Source organism: Fundulus heteroclitus, unplaced genomic scaffold (assembly GCF_011125445.2).
Source record: "Fundulus heteroclitus isolate FHET01 unplaced genomic scaffold, MU-UCD_Fhet_4.1 scaffold_320, whole genome shotgun sequence".
NCBI lineage: Eukaryota > Metazoa > Chordata > Actinopteri > Cyprinodontiformes > Fundulidae > Fundulus > Fundulus heteroclitus.
This window is the reverse complement of record NW_023396730.1, coordinates 89,139-109,997: the sequence shown is the minus strand read 5'-3', so window position 1 is coordinate 109,997 and position 20,859 is coordinate 89,139. Positions and strand designations below refer to the sequence as shown.

At 39.4% G+C, this 20,859-nt stretch overlaps 2 protein-coding genes across 5 annotated transcripts in view; one reads left to right on the top strand and one right to left on the bottom strand.

The window, feature by feature from the left end:
- plag1 (pleiomorphic adenoma gene 1) overlaps positions 1-17,718 on the bottom strand; it is a 28,569-nt gene extending 10,851 nt beyond the window's left edge. Inside the window, exons 1-2 of the mRNA XM_012858011.3 lie at positions 17,538-17,718; positions 77-433 (exon numbers count right to left, since the gene is read on the bottom strand). Coding sequence (XP_012713465.1) covers positions 77-324 — 248 coding nt within the window. The 5' untranslated portion in view covers positions 325-433; positions 17,538-17,718. The remainder of the gene's footprint in view (positions 1-76; positions 434-17,537) is intronic.
- A 162-nt stretch (positions 17,719-17,880) lies between these two features.
- chchd7 (coiled-coil-helix-coiled-coil-helix domain containing 7) overlaps positions 17,881-20,859 on the top strand; it is a 51,218-nt gene continuing 48,239 nt past the window's right edge. For 2 of the 4 annotated variants that reach the window (XR_004928926.1, XR_004928927.1), the window contains exon 1: positions 17,960-18,254. The gene's annotated coding sequence lies outside the window, so the exon portion shown is untranslated. Of the gene's footprint in view, positions 18,255-20,859 lie in introns of all 4 variants that reach the window. The other 2 variants (XM_036130271.1, XM_036130270.1) reach the window with 2 other exon arrangements.

Genomic DNA, 20,859 nt, shown 5'->3' with positions numbered 1-20,859 from the left:
TACTTACTAGCTCATCAAAATGCTAGATTCTAAAAAGCCTAAATACATAAAATCCACATGCTATAGCCTGCTGTACCTTAGCAGCTTGTATTTGGAGACGAAAGCCTTTGTGCAGTCAGGATGGGAGCAGCAATACGGCCTTTCCCCTGTATGCGAGTATGAGTGCACCTTCAACTTCTCCAGGCTGTTGAATGCCTTCTGACACTCCTGACAAGGAAAATTCTTCTTGGGTTTCCCTTCTGTTCTCCTGCGTTTCCCAGAAGTAGGTGAAAGCTTGGCTTTCTCCAAGACATGGTCATGACGGCTCTCTCTTCCTGTGGCCATGGCACCCTAAAGCAAACCAGCTACATGGACAAGTGCAGGGTGCTTGACTAGTGCTGATGTAACTCTAACTTCCAGCTTTAGGTTGTCATCCCAGCCTGGACTCAGGGGCCTGACACAGAAAGAAGGAGAGAGAAAAGCATTAGTTAAAGGTTTCTTTGATCTACTTAGAGGAACACTGATTTATAGACTCCCTATGATTGAGTGTGTCAATTAATATTCAAATTTGTAAGCACATCGGTGTGTGTGTATTACCAATATCTGCAATCACACATGAGCAATGACTTCTGCAAAGGGCCAAGCATCAGATCATTACTGTTGTTAATGTTAATGTGCTTGTGACATGAATGGTTTAGGATAAACTGAATAGAAAGATTACACTGACAAAACTGATTTGATATAAATATTATACAGATTAAATAAAGGGTTGTTGTGATATATAGACATAAATCTCACTAAAAAGGACTCTTTCGAGATTCTGTTGTGCTCCTGTGTGACGTAAAAGGAGAACCCTGGTGCATAAACTGACAGCTGCAACAATGGCTGACAACACAGAAAGAAGGGAGGTGTCTTACTTTTCTGTAAAAATAGCTCAGTCAGCTATAAGCTCACTATCGTGAGGAAGAATAGTCAGAAGAAGAGTCAGCAGTCATCAGCACAAGCCCCATTTACACTACCCTTGTTAAACTGATCCATGCCAAGCTCGGTCCGAGCTTGGATCAGTTAACCGTGCCGAGCTTGGTTCTGACGACCGTTTACACCACTGAGCTATATAATACACTGGAGTGCTGATTTTGCCGAAAAACTGAAGTCACTGGCCGCCATCTTGCTCCTCCCTACTCTCACAGAATCCCACAGGATTTGGTTGCAACAACAAGCAGTTTTCTGGCTGTGGGAAAACGTTTCATAGGTAATTCTACAGTCAGTGGATGTAGTAACACTATCAACTACTAGGAAATTAGGTGCTGAAATATTTAACATGTTATTCATATTAAATATATGTATATATAAGTATGTGTATATGTATATATGTATATATATGTATACACATATGTAAATATATGTTTTTGTATATTGTTAATTATATATTTATAAATGTTTTATATATATATATAAATTTAAATGAATAAAATGCAAAATATTTCAGCACATGACTTTCTCAGTATTTGATAGTTTTAGAACATAACATAAAAGTATATGGCATTTGACATTTTAAAAGTCTTAAGCCCTCCCCCCCGAACATGAGAAAATCCTCGTTATTCGATGCTGTAGCGCTCATATTCCCTAGTTACTGGGGGGAAATAGGGAGTACCAATATGGCGGCTGGTGGCTTCAAAGTGACTCGTTCAAACAGACGGTGATTAGCACTCCAGTGTATTATATAGCTCAGTGGTTTACACATCAAGGTGGCACGGTTCCTTGCCTCCTAGTGACGATCTACGGTACTACTGCTCTCTAGAATTGAAGGAGGGACTCAAGCAAATCAAAATGGCGGCGCCGAAACATTCAGGAAGTAATGCTTGGTTATAATTGCTTTTTGCAGAGAGTCAGGCGAAGAAGGCAATCTTTGGTGAATTTACTTGACGGAGTTGGCTTTTGGGATGTTGATAATCAGTCTAATCAGGGCTAACAGACGCAGGAAATAACGACAGACGTTGAGGTTCATCACCCTGCTAAGCAGAATCATCACTGAAAACCGCGTGGCACGGTAAGGAAGTTAGTATTTGTATGAATGTCTGAAACCGCAAAACTAGTCAGCTGACTGTGAGGAGATGACGTGGTCTGCTCATGCGCTCTTTGTTATCTGAGAACCGAGCCAGGGATAAACCAGGCCGAGCCCACTCATCGAACAGGTCTAGATTTAGCGCGGTCCGGTTGTGTCTGGCACGGTCCAGCTCAGTTTGCGATCCATTGACACTTGAAGGTTCTCGGCACGGTTAAAAAAGGATAGTGTAAACGGTGGCGCTGCTTACAGGAGCTGATGTTTCAGCGTGACTGCCATTTTGGATGGGTCTCACATGCCCCCTGTGCATTTATTTGTACTGAGGAAGCTGATTGCCCAACTAAAATAAGTCATAACTTTTACCCAATTCTCACACAATTTGGTTTGTTACAAACGGCAGAGATGTGGTTATAATGCAGGATGCTGTTACACATAAAAAACATGTTTTAATGCTGAAATACATTGTTTAAACAACATATTTCTTTAATGTACACTGTTGAACAGACATATGGCATATTAATGTATAAATATGGGATTTCATACTGTTTTATGCTATTTAACAGACATTATTAAATATGTAAATAAATGCGCTTTCATGCAGAAATAATTTGTTTTATGCTCTTAAACAAAGAAACGTGGTATTACAAATAATAAATACATTTTAGATTTTAATAAATAAACAATTTGGATTGTTCATTTAAATGTATTTCACTCTCTCACATGTACAAGCTTGAGCCTTCTCTACACACGAATAATAAATTCTTCTTATTTTGCTGTGCTGTGCATGCACACATGCATACACAGTTTTTTTTAAAAGGCCTGGAAAAGTGTTTTTTTTTTAAATGTCCAGGTAATTCCTGCTTGCAACCAGGGCTGCAGCTTATGACCTTTGAAAAAACTGTTTTGCACAGCTTCTTGCATGTGTTTGTACTCCGGGGTACTTAATTTGGCAATGTGATTCAGCCTTATTTTGCGAAAAACAGCACTAAGCATAGTGTATAAGCAGCACTAATAAGCATAAAAATATGGTCCATCTGTTAGGTTTATGCATTGTTCTCACCAAGTAAAAACTCATCTTCAGAGCCAATTTCAGCCCAAAATGGCGCTCCAGCACGTAATGAGGCATCTACGTATATAATGTGTATGGTCATCAGATGAAAGGAACAAGTTTTAGGAGCGGCTGCTTCTATGTTTGGGCATTCAGCAGAGCCGAGATCTCCCCTGTTAGGCTGCGAAGCAAGGAGCCGCAGCAGACAGCTGATTTTTTTCAGATTAGAAGACAATACCTGGTTAATAATATTGAAACTTTACATTGGAATAGTTAGATAAACATTCATTCCAATATAACACACCTCATAAAATAAAGGGAATACTAAAATAACACATCCTAGATCTGAATAAATATTCTTATTAAATACTTTGTTCTTTACATAGTTCAATGTGCTGACAAACAAAATCACACACAAATTATCAATTTAAATCAAATTCATTAACCCATGTAGGTCTGGATTTGGAGCCACACTCAGAATTAAAGTGGAAAAACACACTACAGGCGGATCCAACTTTGATGTAATGTCCTTAAAACAAGTCAAAATGAGGCTCAGCAGTTTGTGTGGCCTACAATGCCTGGGCATGCTCCTGCTGAGGTGGCAGATGGTCTCCTGAGGGATCTCCTCTCAGACCTGGACTAACACATCTGCCAACTCCTGGACAGTCTGTGGTGCAACATGGCGTTGGTGGATGGAGCGTGACATGATGCCCCAGATGTGCTCAATTGGATTCAGGTCTGGGGGACTGGGCGGGCCAGTCCATAGCATCAATTAGAGATCGACCGATACAGGATTTTTAAGGCTGATACAAATTATTTTTGACATCAGGCAAACCGATATCCGATATGGCCTTTTCTTCTTTCATTTACATGAGACAAATGACACAATGATAACAAGTGTCAGCTTACACAAGTGTCAATTTAAACAAAAAAATAAACAAATTAAAAGTAGCATAGTTCCAGAGATTTTGCAAAAGTTTCCCCCCTCTGGCCAGATGTTGAAAAGATACCAGTGTTGTGCATGGGAGTAGAGGAAAAACCTCTGATGTTGCGACTGCGCAGCTTTTTAAACATTTTTTTAAGAGGTGTCATGTCTTCTGAGATAAAACAGCTCTAAATATTGAAGTTAGGCTGTGTCCTCTCGCAAATGCATCAATGACCACGGAGACTCAACAAAGTAGCCAGGTGAGGGGGAGCGCACCGTTTCACAGTGAACACTCTCTCATTAACTGACTAATGAAGCCTGTAGACCAGGCGTGTCCAAAGTGTGGCCCAGGAGCAATTTGTGGCCCCTGTACTGATTTGGGGTGGCCCCCTCCCAACTGCATTTCAAGACAGATTTGGTCCACCAGCACACAGGCGGCTGATGCAGATGGAAGATTTTAGTTTTTAATTTAGGCAAAAAATTATTACTGAAAAGTTAACATTTCATGTGTAGGATTTTAACTTTTCTGTAATAATTTTGCCCTAATTAAAAATTAAAATCTTCCATCTGCATCAGCCACCTGTGTGCTGGTGGACCAAATCTTTCTTAACATTTCAATTGTAGGATTTTAAGTACAACACAAAGTATTTGTCTTTTAATAAACACACTTTTGACATTCTGTTTGATATTAGGAGGAACCCAGGGCCAATCGCACCAGCATACTGTCACAAAATGGGTCTGAGGATCTTATTTTTGTACCCAATAGCAGTCAGACTACCTCAGGCGAGCACATGGAGGGCTGTGCGGCCCCCCAAAGAAATGGCACCCCACACCATTACTGACCCACTGCCAGTCATGCTGGAGGATGTTGCAGGCAGCAGAATGTTCTTCACAGCGTCTACAGACTCTGTCCCATGAGTTCAGTGTGAACCTGCTTTCATCTATGAAGAGCACAGCGCGCCAGTGCATGCATCTTGGTGTTCTCTGGCAAATGCCATACATCCTGCACAGTGTTGGGCTGTAAGCATATCCCTCATCTGTGGATGTCAGACCCTCATACCACCCTCATGGACTCTGTTTCTGATCATTTGAGCAGACACATGCACATTGTGGCCTGCTGGAGGTCATTTTGCAGGGCTCCGACAGTGCTCCTCCTGTTTCTCCTTGCACAAAGGCAGAGGTAGCAGTCCTGCTGTAGGGTTGTTGCCCTCCTACGGCCTCCTCCACATCTCATGATGTACTGGCCATTCTCCTGGTAGCGGCTCCATGCTCTGGACACTAAGCTGACAGACACAGCAAACCTTGATTGCTGTGTCTGTCGTTATTGATGCGTCATCCTGGATGAGCTGCACTACCTGAGCCACTTGTGTGAGTTGTAGACTCCGTCTCATGCTACCACTACAGTGCAAGCACGTCCAGCATTCAAAAGTGACCCAAACATCAGCCAGAAAGCAGAGGAACTGAAAGGTGGTCTGTGGTCATCACCTGCAGAACCACTCCTTTGCTAATTGCCTCTAATTTCCACCTGTTGTCTATTCCATTTGCACAACAGCAGGTGAAATTGATTGTCAATCAGTGTTGATTATAAAGTGGACAGTTTAATTTCACAGAAGTGTGATTGCCTTGGAGTTACATTGTCTTGTTAAGTGTTCACTTTACGTTTTGAGCAGTATATCATATTCAGCCTTGATTATTTATTAGACGTATTTTATTACAAGTGCACTTGCACCACCTGTGAAATCATGACAAGTGTGACAGATCTGTCAAGACGTTCCTCTGGCTGTAAATGCCCTGACTGACTATGAACAACTTTTTCCCCAAAACCAACGCCTATCATAAACATCAAATGACACCAGGATTTCCCACTGTATTTTTGGACATTTGGATCCTGCAGATAACGTACGGTGTGCAATGGTACATCATGCAGATGCAAATCAGCTGCCTTAGAATCTGCTTAAGTGTAACCACAAGCAAGTAAATATTTAATTTAGATTTTCAACTTGATAAACTTCTTGACAACACTGTCACCCTTTCCATGATTTCACACGTGCTTCAAGTGCACTTGTAAAGAAGGTCTAATAATCACATTGGTCCAAATGGGGAGACGTAAGTATTGTCACAATTTACCTCTTCAATATGTGTCAGGCTTACATTTTATTTGACCTATTAAATTACATTGGCTTGCAACCAGGTCACATGACTAGCAAGTTTTTCTCAGAAAAAAAAAGACATGGAAAAGTAAACATTTATGCAAAACAACTGCGTTTTTATGCATTCTGATTACATTTCTAGCGAGAAGTATGGATATTATTTTCAGAATCTTTGTTCACGGAAGGTAGATAATCTATCCTTTATTAATTTTGCCGAAGATTTTCTTAAAAAGACATGACAAAGTGAAATTTTTCTACCTACGTCACCGAGTCCAGGGAGATTCTGGTACATATGAAAACAGCATTTAAGCAAAACATCTGCAGTTGTATGCATTTTGATCACATCTCTTGTAAAAAGTATGCATAATACATTATATGCTTAATTCAGTGAAGGTAGATAACCTTTCCTTTATTTTGCCGAAGAATTCAGTGCGTCTGAGAATGATGTGAGCAGTCACTTCATGTTGCTAGGTGGTTGCCAGGACGCAGCCTGTTACGTCATCGACGTGAGCAGACTTCCGCGTTCATAAAAATCAATATTTAAGAAAAACAAAGAACTATGTGCTGATACTTCAAGTGAAGCAAAGGATTGTGGGATACATTAAGGCCAGTGGCGTGCAGTCAGGGGAGGGAAGTGAGGCCAGGCCTCACTTGTCATCATGGAAAAAAAGAAAATATATAATAATGATAACATAATATAAATTGTGATTCACTCAGTCATTTGTAATAAAAGTTATTTTTTTTAATCTAATTTCCTCAATTTTTATCATATTCTCTTTAAAATCACAGACTTTTCGCTTTTTTCACGTAAATCCTTGGTGGCGCTTGATAGTGAAGCCGGTGAGGCTGCAGCGAGCTTGGCCTCCCCTGGGATTGCACAATCCCATGTTAACTGCGATGGCTTCCATTCTGTGAATGTATCTTCCTGTCTCTAGATCATAAATTCAATTGTTCAAACAGTTATGAACTGATTTTCCACAATTTAATATATGTGGATAGCTTATTGTGTTTTGGTCATCAAACTGTGTGCAGGTAACATGTTTTTTTCGTGCTGCTGGCCGATCATAACCAGAAGAGAACTGGTTGTAGGTGAGGACGGCAGTTCCTTGGCCTCTTGGCAGGGGGCGCTCAAGGGGCACCGCTCCTGATCCCCAAATAGTAGAGTCAAAGCAAGTTATGGATGTATTATTGGCGAGTTTTGCTAAACAAGTAAAGCACTAAAAAGACTCTAAACATCCAGCCGGAACAGGACTGATGAAGGAAGGCTTTCCTCCCTGGCAGTGAGCTCCACTGAGACTGAGAGACTTTTAAAACTGAAGAAGATAAAGAGAACTTTTACCGGAAAATGACCGATATTTTTGTTCAGAAAGAGCGCAGCATGAACTTCATTTATAAGCAGAGGTAAGACAGCGATAATTATTAATGTTTTGTTTTAGTAATGAATTGTGTGTAATGTGTGTTATATTTTTAGAATGTGTTACAAATGCAGAAATCCATCATCACTCAAACTTTTACCAATCAAATGGCAAATAATTTAGTAGTATTTTTTCATCAAAGAATCAATATTGTTTCCATGTATCTTGGTGAATTTATTTGGCTCAATCAGTCTCCTTCAGCACTTAGCAATGAGTCTACTCTGTAGAGTGTATATATTTGTAAATCTGCTCCGCTCTGATGACGTCAGTGCCTCACCAGCTATGAACCCTACCGCGCGTCACTGCTTAAGGCTTCTTAGCACCGGTAAGGGACATCAGGGGTTCCTAGGCAAAACTAGCCACAGGAGGGAAGAAGGTACTCTTCCTACCTTCTTCCTTACTGACTGAACTATTTGGACAGCACTTAGCATGGCAACCGCTGACGCACCTCCGCTTTTGCTAAAGAGTCCTTACTCTATAAAGGTATACAGATTGAGCCTATTGGTCTAAGACTATGAGTAGAAACGTTGAGTGCAGGGACTATGACAGGAAAAGCTAGAGAGTTGGCTGACATGGTACAGAGAAGAAAGATGGATATACTGTATGTTCAAGACAACAAGTGGAAAGGTATCATTCTAGAAGCTTGGAAGCAGAGTTCAAGCTGTTCTACTATAGTGTGGATAGGAAGACAAAGGGTTTAGGAGTTTTCTTGAAGTAGGAGTTTGTCAGGAATGTTCTGGAGGTAAAGGGAGTGTCAGGGTGATTGGGATGAAGCTAGAAATTGAAGGTGTGTGGTTCAATGTTATTAGTGGCTATATCTCACAGGGACAATGAGAGTTAGAGGAGAAGTTTTGGAGTATGTAAAATGAAGTGATGCAAAATATCACCAGGGGTTAGAGAGTGGTGATTGGTGTAATTTCAATGGACATGTGGGAGCAGGGAACAGAAGTGATGAGGAAGTGACAGGACAGGTTTGGTATCCAGAATAGAAAAGTAGAAGGTAGGAAAGTGTTAGACATTGCAAAGAGGATGGAAATAGCTGTAGAGAATACCTTCTTCAAGAAGAAGGAACACAGGGTGACCTACAAGAACGGAGGTGTTTATTTGAGTGGGGAGGTGTGGTTGATCCAGTTGCTAGGCGTGATGCTTTGTTTTAAGAGCCGTGATTGGTTAATAGTATAAAAACAACAACAACAAAAAAGCCACATGTATGCTCCTGGTAAACAATGGAGAGAAATTAACTGATTACACTGGATTAGAAATGTGTGGCATTATGATGAAATTTGGGAAAATGTTATTGTCACACAGTATCAAAATGTTTGAATGTACTTTATTTTAGATCCTCATCATCATTTTGAGTGGCTTATGTTTACTCTCAATACTGGTAATTTCCCTACTTCATCTATTTAATAAGCCTGTTAACCCTTCAAGGAGGATTTTGAAATATGCAGTAATTTGTCAGATCAATGACCAGGAAACATAGACAGTACCTTAAGACAACCATGTTAACTGTTTATTAGTAATAAAAAAAAATAAATAATAATAATTTTGGGGGTGAGCTACCCGTTAAATTCATATGCAAGTCAAGGCAGATAAGCCAATACTTTTGGCTATATAAAAGTTATCATTTTACTCTACATCAGGCCCATTGACTCTGATCGTTTAAATATTTTATTTGCATATTGTAACTTTTAATTTTTCATAAATGTGAATATCTGTTTAGTTTTCTGTCCGTTAATTCCCTTTTGTTGCTCCTTTAACATAGAGAAATACCTGTTACTGGAAATATCAGGAACACTATATCCCTGTCCTAAATAATTGTAAAGAATCAGATTCCTAAGATGAAGTATTTCACCTTGTCTGCTATAAGTTGTTATGTTAATATATGTTAATGTATTTCACAAAATAATCTCTTACATTCTCAATGTTAAAGTAGCATAAAACATTAACTGAAATACTGAACAATATTAATTTTGTCACTAAATACACATCCAGTAGTCAGTCTGCATGTTTTGCTTATACTATTCAGCAACAGGCAAGTTTGATCTAGATTAGTCCTGGACAGTGAGGAACTTTTTTCTAGATCTGTCTACATGTAAAAGTCAGTTTTTAACGTGCCAATAAAATGACTACACCTTAATTTTTTTTCTAAACCTCCATAGGTCCAGAAACCAATGGACATAGATTCCAATTTTCTTTTTAAAAAGGTACATATTCATGTTACTTGACATTTTCTTAAATTTATACACCAGTAACTCGCTCTGGTTGCATACAAAGATTTACATAAAACGTTGCATACAACATTTTTCTGAAAGATGATGTCCTGCTGGTGTAGTATTTGTTATTTCTGTCTTCTAAGCTTTGTTTTTGCTTAATTTGTTATAGCCTTTTCTGTATAAGTTTACTATTACATCATGTGACCGGGGTTACATCACTGCACATGCGTACAATTGATCAACAAGCTGAAGCAATGGAGGCGAACGAGTGTGGAACTCCCAAGGTAGTTGAAACAAAAAAAATTAATCAAGTGTAAAGAAGATGTTTGATTCCAAGAGGGATAAAACTCAAATTGCACTGGGAAAACAGTATGACTGGTCAGCTTGGTCGTGACTTATTTAGTTGCTGCGTCAATGATGACCATCTGGCTTTTTAATATTTTTGACAAAGACTCCTGGGCCCTGTTTTAGAAATCTGGGTTAGTGGATATTCATACTAATTTCTGGGCTAAATTCCTGCATACCCAAGCTTTTCCGCTTCAGAAAGCTCAGAAACCTTTACCCTGAGTGAAATTATGACAACAAATTACTCCGTCAAACAACCTTGCTCGGCAGCGGGTTTTTTGGGCAACCTGAGTTTTCTTCTCTTTAAGCTGAGATCTGAATAAAGAAGTGTTGGAAAAGGTGTGTCCTTTTCTGGAGGTACCTGTATGCTGGAGAGCAAATACGACATAGAAATCTCTGTCTGGAGAGGCTGAACAGACCATGATTAAACCTCTTATCTTTTCTGGATTTCAAGCATTACCGTTTTCTGCCACTGTCATTGATTTATCTTAATATTCTCAGCTTGTACCTCGCTCTTCTAACAACGAGGGGACGGTCTCCAAGTTCTAAACAATTTCTTTGTGCTGCTCTTCGTTTTTATGCCAACAGCAGCTTTTTAATAACGTAGGTGATGATTTTCAGAGGAAACTATGTTGTGCTGTCAGCAATGTTGCTATTGCACTCAGTTATAGTCGAGTTTAAAGGTGCTCCATAGACCCACAAGATTAATAAAAGAACTAATGAAAGCAATAATTTATTCTGTATCAAATTTTAAAACTTCCAGCTCTAATTTTCCATTCATAGATTTTAGTTTTCACTCATATTTTTCTTCACTTAAATAATACCATCTTTACTTCAACTTAAAATATGAAAATAGCCTATACGATTAATATAAAGTGAGGTTGGCACAAATTATACACCAACAAGAAAATCATTTTTAGAAGGTTGGGTGAAGCCACATTCAGGCAAAAAAATAAATAAAAAATACTTTAGTTGAGTAAGGTTAAACATAAGAAAAACATAACCTGAGGCATCTCTGCATTTGGCCCCACCAGATGTCGCTGTGGAGCTCTATGTTTGCAATAATCAGTGGGACAGGATCGTTCTTTATAGAGTAATATTTTTTTTAAAAAAAGACTGATTCCCTTAGCAATAAAATTCTGTTATAAACATTTGTGTCTAATATTCAAGTCTGCCAGAATACTGACAAACTCAGTAGGCTAAATCCTCCAACAAAAGGATTTAGAGCCGATCCACCAACATTTAAGTAATGAACATCTGAAATAGTAGCACGCTCTCAGTAGACAGCCCTGGGCACAAATCCTCTGGCCCCAAGCTCGGATCATCCAATCAAAACACTTGAATTGCACACGTTACAGTTAGGTTCTCCTGGATAGTGTGTGACCATCTAGGCAAGGCAAATTTATTTGTGTAGCACATTTCAGTACAAGGACAATGCAAAGTGCTTTACATGATCAAAACATTAGAAAATAAAAACTGAATAAAATCAAGTAAAAAAAACCTGTTGGAATAAAATGTAGAAATAAAAAAATATATATAGGAAAATGTAAACTAAAAGTAAATATTAATCTAGTGTTGGTTGTCCTTGCTAGCTAATTGACGGATTGATGTGAATCTTTTCTGTTCAATAAATTAACAATATGAGTGAGCCTTTATTTATAAATTTATGTATAAAAATTTAATTATATTTAGCTTATAAAAAAAGGATTTTCTAAAATGTTGGTTTATGAAAATGTATGTTTTATTTATGTTTAATTGTATGTTTCATTTGTCAGGTTGCATGCATCACAAAAAAATGTGTTGCTGCAAAGAGGTGTTAAGTTTTAGTGCCCCACTTAACCTATTATGCAGAGACATCACTGAACTTAACCTTACCTGATTAAACACTATTTTCATACTTCATCATGATTTCCTTTCAATGCCTGTCGGGTTGCACCTAGACACGTGATCATGCTCACTTCCAGGCTTCTTATTTCCTGCCGTTGCCATGGTGAATCACGTTATCTGCTCTTTCATGATGAGGCTTACGCTTAACACAGGGTTAATAGGACGCTGAGTTTAGTTACCTGATTGATATTACCTGTTCTGAAACCGAAAACGCTGAGTATGACAGCCTGAGGTAGAACTACGCAGAGGAGCTACTTTCTACTTAGGGTAGATTGGCCATTCTTTCTGAAACAATCGAAACCGGTTGTTCACATGCAAAATGCAGGACCATCATGCTACCAACCGATCACCCTGATCACAGACATAATAAACGTAGGCGCCTCATTGGGTGCAGGTTTGCACGTCCACAGCACCGCCATATTGTATGTGGCAGAAAGTAGTGAACGTCTATGTTCCCTGTATATAGGTTTTAAGTATTTAGATGGAAAGATATAGATGCAGGTTAAATAAAATATAAATATTAGATTAATTGATAGAGATTGGCAGAAAAGAGAGCAATTGGTCGATGTTTTTAAATATAGACGTGCATATATAGATTTTGTATTATTATTAATAAATAGGTGGATAGATAGATAGATAGATAGATAGATAGATAGATAGATAGATAGATAGATAGATAGATAGATAGATAGATATTATGTATATAAAAATCAACTGGTTAAAGCTAAACATTGTTGTCTCCATTATTTCATAAAGCCATGTGAAGATTAGGAACAGAATTTTTGGGGGAGTATTAAAGAGATAAAATTGCTAATATGAGAAAAAAGTCATAGGAGAATAAAGTAAAAAAAAAAAAAAACGACAAAAGTGGTAATATTATGAGAAAAATGTCATATTATGAAAATTAAGGGGGGACATTTCCAAAATAGTCACAGTTTGCAGAACTATTTTAGTCCTGGAGTAATAGGGCCAGGTTAGATTATTTTAATTATTTTTATTCTTTACGAGAATAAAGCCAAAGGGATATGAAAATAAAATCGTAATATTACAAAAATAAAAATATTACCAAGAAAGTATATTCTGATATTAAAGTCCCTCTGATACTGTTCAAGTTACTGAGTCTAACAGCAGATTTGCTACATTCAACATGGCGGACGCTCTGACTCATCCGCAGCATAGGCAGAACCCGCCTAACGACGCGTCTACGTTTATAATGTCTATAACTCTGATGGCCACTTATTGTTCCCAGGGGGCGGAGTCATGCGAGGGGGACAATTAGACTAAAACGCCTCCACACCTGTTTAGCAACAGGCGGTTTCTTTTCACAAAATGGTATCCTTTACGCCCCTTTCAAACCAACGTTCCTCTCTATCCAGGATGCAAACATCATCATCCCTAAAAGAGTGACTGCTGGCCTGCAGATGAGTGTAAACCACTGAATCTTGGCCAGAAGAATTTGCAGTTCTGCTACACAAAGCTACTGCTAAAGATACATTGACAACGAACGCAAACAAGACAAATGAAGCAAGTGATTTACATTCCTATGTAAAGGTGGATTAAGGAGCGTAATAATGGTCCGCAATGCGAATGATGCGCTTCAAGTGATGCATACAGCATGAATTGAGTGCATAAAGCAAAGAAAAACTCAATAGGCGCGATGGTCGCACATCTACAGTGAAGCAAAATTTCGCTCAAGTACAACAATCTGAACTTTCCTGTCAATTTGCATCACATTAAGGTTCCTCCCCGTCCATTTATTTAAGCACAAAAATGTTTTTATACGTTACATATTTAGACACTACAATTGCGCTATATTTCTACTGAATAATGATGGATTTGCTGACTGAAGGCATCTGTAGTTTGTGTCCAGAAGTGCGATCTGACCCCGACGGGGGGGTAGGGGGGCCTGGGCAGCTGCTCCTCATACTGGATCCTGGACAGATGGAGGAACAGCTGGAAGTGACGTTATCCAGACTCAGCTCCAGGTGGTGATACTCGCCGAACCGCGTGGGGTATCTGGTGGGACCAGTGGTGCCAACACCGTTTTTCAGCTTTCCATATTACATGTAGCACTGTGACTCGCTCAATAAAATCCCATTTGGAGGACCCCTTGTCCTGTGTAATGCATTCTTCGAAGGATTATGCACTATATAAGTGGATAGTTGGCATATTGGCATTTTACTTCAATAACTAAAAATTGATGTTTAAAACCCTTCTAAAAGTTTTGTATTCGTTGTTGAGAGTAACTTTGGGAGTTGAAGGCAACTTTTAGCAGCATCCCTTCTCTGACACATCTGAATTAAATGAAAGGCTTGTTACCATGCCTCTGCTGAGCTCAATGAGGGACTTCAGCCATTTGATTCTAATGTTAAAGAAGGGATTCATTCTAAAGGGTCAAAATAGTACCTGTGAAAGACCAGACTTGGGCATTCCTGTCCTAGACCCTCAGCCTTTAGTGAAGTTTTTAAACTTATGTGTAGAGGCTTAGACGTCCACAGAAATTCAATATAGCATTGAATCTAAGCTTGAAGCAAGTCTGGGGTAGTTTAACTGGGAAATAGAGAATATATTATCTATTTTGGGGAACACCATCATTTTAACTGTAGACACTGTTCCCACGAGTGAGAGTAGATTTCTCCACCATGTAATGCCGTCTTCTATTAATTTCAGTAATGAGATTTAATTTAATTGCATCAGCTCATTCAGGCTGTTAGGAATATTGCTGCCCACTTGATGCTTCAAATCTCAAAAGAAATGGTTTAAGAGAGATGAATATTAGAGAAGAAACAAAGGGGCTTTGATTTGTTCCAATTGATAGTCTGAAATTGTTTAGAACTTTGTGGAGGTTATTGTCCCTAAGAGACAATTTTCACAAAAGAGCACCACATCATCAGCTTATAAACATTTTTTGTGGTTTCTATTAGATGTTTGGATTTCAGAAATAGTTTTGCTTTGACAAAAATAGGTGCAAGAAGTTAAATGAATTAAGTGAACAGTGAGGGAAGAGTGGAAAGCCTTGACTGGTGCCTCTTTCAAGATTGAAGCTTTGAGGAATCCTGTCATTTGTTTACACACAAGCATTGGGTGAGGTCCATAGTTATCTGATCTATGACCAAAAAAGTATTTCTAAATCCAAATCTATGTAAGGTAGCAAATAGAACTTTCCAATGGACCTTGTCAAAAACAATCTCTTCTGGATATTGCCATGGCCTATTGACTGATGAGTCTTCTTGTATTATTTATAGCATAACAATTTCAAATGAGTTCAGTCTAGTCAGGATGTACAATTTAAGGGCTTATCTTTTCAAGCTCATGGGTGATTTTAAGATCTGCATTTATAATTAATGTTTGCCGGTAGCTAGATGGACGTGTGGGATCTTTATCTGGCTTGTGCATAACATTTATGTTAGCACAATTCCTGTCATGTCGAGGTTTACTGAATTTCTGTGACCATCTGCATGCCAGAATTTATTTTGGTATTCTGAAAGGAAGACATCAGGTTCTGGAGCTTTGTGCCATCGTGCCTACTTTTAAGTGCTTCATGGTGTTCACTTGCTGCCAAAGGCAGTGCCAAAACCTTTATCTGTAGCTCCTTGAAGGAGACTAACTTTATTTAAATAAAAAACATTTGTACATGTCAGAATTTGATGAAATTAATATTATTTGAGTATAGTTCTTGTAGAAGTTTCTAAAAATTATGTTAATTTAATGTCATGTAGTATTAAAGTACTGCTGCGGTAAGGGATTGTTTAAGTTGTTACCTTTTTCTTTGCCAAGTAAATTTTTTTTTAAACAGCAAACCTTTGACTGAACCATCTTAGGCATAAGCCTTTTTATAAAAATGACTAAAAGGAGTTAACTACCTTAAAATGCAAACTGAATAGGATTGAAGAATCAGAAAAAGAGGAAAGGCCCCTTTTTCATTTAAAAAAATGTCAGAAAAAACTCCATCAGTGAATAAGTTAGTGGAAAACAGGACAGTTATTGAGAGATCATAACACATTTGTACCTTTCACGTAAAAATAAGATGGGAGAAAATAATGGCAGCTACAATCTTGATATATAGAAGGTATAAAAATTTAAGTCATAAAATTGTAAAAAGAAAAAAAAAACATTTAAAAACACAACCTAACTGATTGTAGACTGCTATCAAATTAAACTCTTTAAATAAATATGTGAGCAGTAGGAATAAGCCTTTTTTTAAATTTACAGTTAGTTTTGTCATACATAAGGGCCATAAACATTTTTTTGGTGTTGTTTTGGTAATACATTTTCTTCTCAAAAAGATTCTAGAAAAAAGACTACTTTTATTCAACTTTATTTAGAGATAGCTTTAATTATACACAGGCCCAAAATATGAAAACTGATTTTTTTACTGGATATTTTCTGTATGTTTGCACACTCCTTTAACTTCAAGGATTTAACAGCGACAAACATATCTCTAAACAAGTTAAAATACTTTAAAAACTGATATTTGAAAGTAATGAAGTGTTTTAAATACAGCTGGACATACAAAAATGTTCATGTAGCATAGCAACACAATAAATAAAATAAAAAAATATATACAATTTTGCTCATTTTATTTTGAGTTTTGTTGAGGCTCAAAACGTTTTCTAGAAAAGTACAAACCAAAGAGATTAGTAACATTTCCGCAGCTGTTGCGCCTGCCATCTCTACAGAGCACACCATGTTCATCATCACCCTCATCCTGGACATCAGGAAGCATCAACAGATCCACACCGTGCCGCCCGAACTTCCAAAGCAGGAGGTCCGGGACCGGCCAGGTTCACCAAGCAGCCGCCTGCAGACAGGTTCTGTTCTGTTCTGTTAGGGAGAACCTGCCCACTGCAGCGCTACTAAACTCTGCCATCTTCCAGAAAACATCAGCTGCCAGCAGCAGGCAACCAGACAACGCTTCCACATGCACCACTTCCCCTCCACTCTGCACCTTTCAGGACTATCAGGTTGGGCTTCTGTTCCTTCAGGCTGCAGCCCTGCCAAGGTGCCGTCCGTTTCTACCAACATGCTCAGTCTCCCCTACAGTGTTGCTGTCGCGGCTCCGTTTGGCGTTAGTATCCACAAAAGATGCTCAAATCAGCGCGTTTGCCTGCTCACGGCAACGATCGTGCGGCTGAAACAGAACTAGGTGCTTCTGAAGACAACAGAAACAAAGGCTATTGTTTCTGAGTCCAGGTTCCTGCCACACTGTCGCTGTCATTAAATGAAAAAAAGAGAAGAGATCGGCACTTTGCTCCAACTTTCTGAGTGTGGCTCATAATGCCTTTAATGTTCGTGGAAGCGCACAGTGGCACTCACACCGCACTAACTGAACTTCTTGACGGGTTTCCAGGAAGAAAGCGCTCCGCTGGGGTTTTCTCTGCTCCGAAACGGAGGACTGATTAACAGAAACTTTTTCCCCAGCTCACCCCACCTCTCCTCATTTAAATAACCCCGATATTTGAAGGCATCAGCGGGGTGCCCGTTTGTTTCATTTGCACCAAACTTACCCCGGGAGCTTCCACATCCTTTCTGTGGACTTTTTCTTGACTTTCAACTATTTTCCGAATTTTTTATAATTTTTTTCTCATATTTTCTGTCAGACGCGGCGGGCCTGAAAATTGTTTGCTCTCTCCTCTTTCGGGCAGCCATTGTATGCGCTGCGATTCAACCGCACTATGCGGTAGACACGCCCATCTCGGTCCCCCCCCCACTTCTTGTGATTTGTTTACGGCGCTGCCACTTTCACGCCCATCTCACTTACAGGCCTCTCAATAAACGGCCATTTTTTGGACTTGCTAGCTAAACTGTCAATCGTTGGAAGTCATTTAGTCTGTTTCACAAGGATAGGACGGAGCTCAGCACTCAGGAGACATCCTATTGGACCACTGGGCTGTCAGGCTACGGAGTGAGCGCTTTTCGACATTTTCATTGGTTGATGTTGCGTTCAGGTGATGGTGACTTTGGGGGATTTTCTGAGCTATTGTAGGCATCACAAAGCAGATGGAGAAAACGAGTTTCCTGAGCACATGTAGCTTTCAGAAGCTGGACCATCAGATGAATTAACTGGGAGTATCTATGTGACAGGCAGCAGGGGGGCAGCTTAGTTTAGCTTAGTCAGTCACTCATTCCGTTTTTTTTCCCCACCAAGCTATGACCTTCAGCCGTGTGGAGCCACAGCGGTTGGTGTAGTCCTCTCAGCGTTGGACTGTGTGTACCTGGTAAAGGTAGGTGGACTGTCTCGATGCAGCACCTGGACATGTTGCAGAGCTCTTGACCAGACCGCGGAGCTGCTTTAAAGGCCCAATTCCCTCTGACACTGTTCCCCTCAGGAACAATTTCTTAACAGGTTAAACGGCACCACCATGTTTGTCAGGCCTTAGCATAGGAATAAAGACGATATACGCTTCCCCAAACTGCTGAAAACCATCTTTATCTTTTGTTTCCCGCTTTAAACATGCCTGGATTTTAGACAGTGGCGGCTCCTGTCAAAGTTATTGGGGGGGGGGGGGGGGGGGGGGATTATGATGAATGCCAAGGTCACCCGTTTAGTTACTAAAAAATCAGAAAGCCAACTTAACACTTCTACGTTGCGATGTTTGATGTGGTTTCTTCTTGAGCCACTGGATGGCAACAGAACAGAGCCCATAGAAATTAATTGCTAATTAAAAAGACTCTCCATGATTGTGCATGGGAGCGCCTTGGGTGATTTTAAACTTGACTGGGACTTCTGATTGGAAATGGCAGGCTGCTGAACGTCACAGCGATATTCAGGCTGCTAATTGACCAGTTCATTTTTATTGTTTTGATGCGGGTTTTTCGCGCATGCGCGCCGGACTGGAGAGACAGCAAGCGCAGTAGCAGGTCATTCTGGCAGTTCCGGTGGCAGGTCTGGCTGCCACGGCGTATTACTGGCAGATGTCACTAGGCTGACAGTCTCCACTGGCATCTGCCACAACAGAAACAGGCTGCCAGTACAGGGTGCCAGTCCAGGGTGACTCTAGGTGGATTTTTGTTTTGAAATTATGATCTCATTGTTTAATAAACAGTGTCAAACCTTTCTTAAAGTCATATTTATTTGATGGAACGATGTAGTTTGTCTGAAAATTAGTGGCCATTGACAGTTGCCAGTACAGGGTGCCAGTCTCTCCTCTCCTGGAACCTGACACTAGGCTAGCCCTGGCCACCATTCAAATAGCTATGTAGTTTAACCCTTTTCTGTTAACCTTTTCTGTGGCTTCTTCTTCCCGGGCTTCCGAAAGTCTGGAAATAAATGAACAAAAAGAGAGGAGGGGGGGGGGGGGGTGAGCCAGTACTGTATCCTTTAATGACTGCAGTATATGTAGTTGTGCACACACAATTGTTATTTACCCCTCATTTTCCTTCACGGTATTTATGAGCATCATCTCGGCTTGGTAGCGGCAAAGGTTGTTATTTTGCAGCCACTGGATGACAACCTAAAAAAAAAAAATACAAATCATGTACAGCAGTTGTAAAACACTAAATCAGTCACATTTCATGTTCAAATTGTTTTTTTAATAATGGATACTCTTATTATCACACAATTTTAGTATTGGTTATTATTCCCTAAGACCATTTACAGATGATACATAATTTAAGTTAAGGGCATTGCATCAGGACAAATATTTTTATGGGTGTCCATTGTAATATTTGTCAATTGTCTATTTACATTTGTTTTGTTTTTAAAGTTTGTTTTGGTTATGCAGACCAGAAATCACCTGGAGGTGTTGGAAGCCATTGTAAAATTGGTACCTATTTTTACAGAAGGACTCAAGAGGGAGACATTGTTCAAGTTCAGTTGTTATTCAAGTTGTTGCTGTCACTGAAATATTAATTTTTTTGTGGCAAGTTATTTTTGGTAATGTTTTCTGCTTTGTTGTGTTTTTACTCCATCGTATGATCTGTTCAGTTTTCTCCATCCCAATCAAATCAGCATTTGTTGTCTGTCTGCAGATCATTTTGTGTTCAGTTAATGTTCAGATGAGTACATAAAGGATCAAACCCCTATGTAAAACTCAAATGTTACCCATTTCACATTATAAAATCCTTCTTTAACGCTTTCTGAACATCTCTCATCCTTGATAGTTTTTGGTCCACTAAAAATACAGATGGACGTATTCTTTCCAAAAAAGTTCCAAGCTTTTGTACTAGTGGACAAAAATGCCTTTTTATGGCTTAGATAACATCCAAATTAAACTGAAAGCCTTTGTAAAGGGGAGTCGATGACCTGGATGACTGATAATCTTCACCAGCACAGATAGACATATAAAAGTGTTTTTGTCACCAAGCCCATTTACACTTACAAACCTATGCCATTAGTAATTGCTTTGTCTTTCTCGGTTTTAGGGACTGAAGCTCACCTCAGGCAGAATCACCTCTGTGACCAGTGGGCTGTGTCTCATTCCGCCTACTTCTACACTTCGAACACTTAGTTTGAAGTAGGTAGTGTAGATAACACAAAAAGTCAGTGCACTGAAAGTACCCGGATGACCCCTAAAAACGTTCACAAAATGCAGTGTGTAACGATGGACCCTACTCGCACTAAACGGACGCCATCTTGACTACAAAGCGGAAAGGGAGGGGCTAGGGACGTCGGGAAGATTTTCCCATTTTGAAAATAATGGCGGACAATTCAGCCGAGACAGCCGGAGCCGCGACACCGCAATCATATAAATGTAAGTAATGGTGGTAATACGAGGCATTGTACTCGATAGGTGTTTGTAAAATACACGAACATACCTCATGTTCAGCCAATATTTGGAGGATCCTGCGTTGACGTCGGAGGCGATGTAATTTCAACATGCTGTGAAT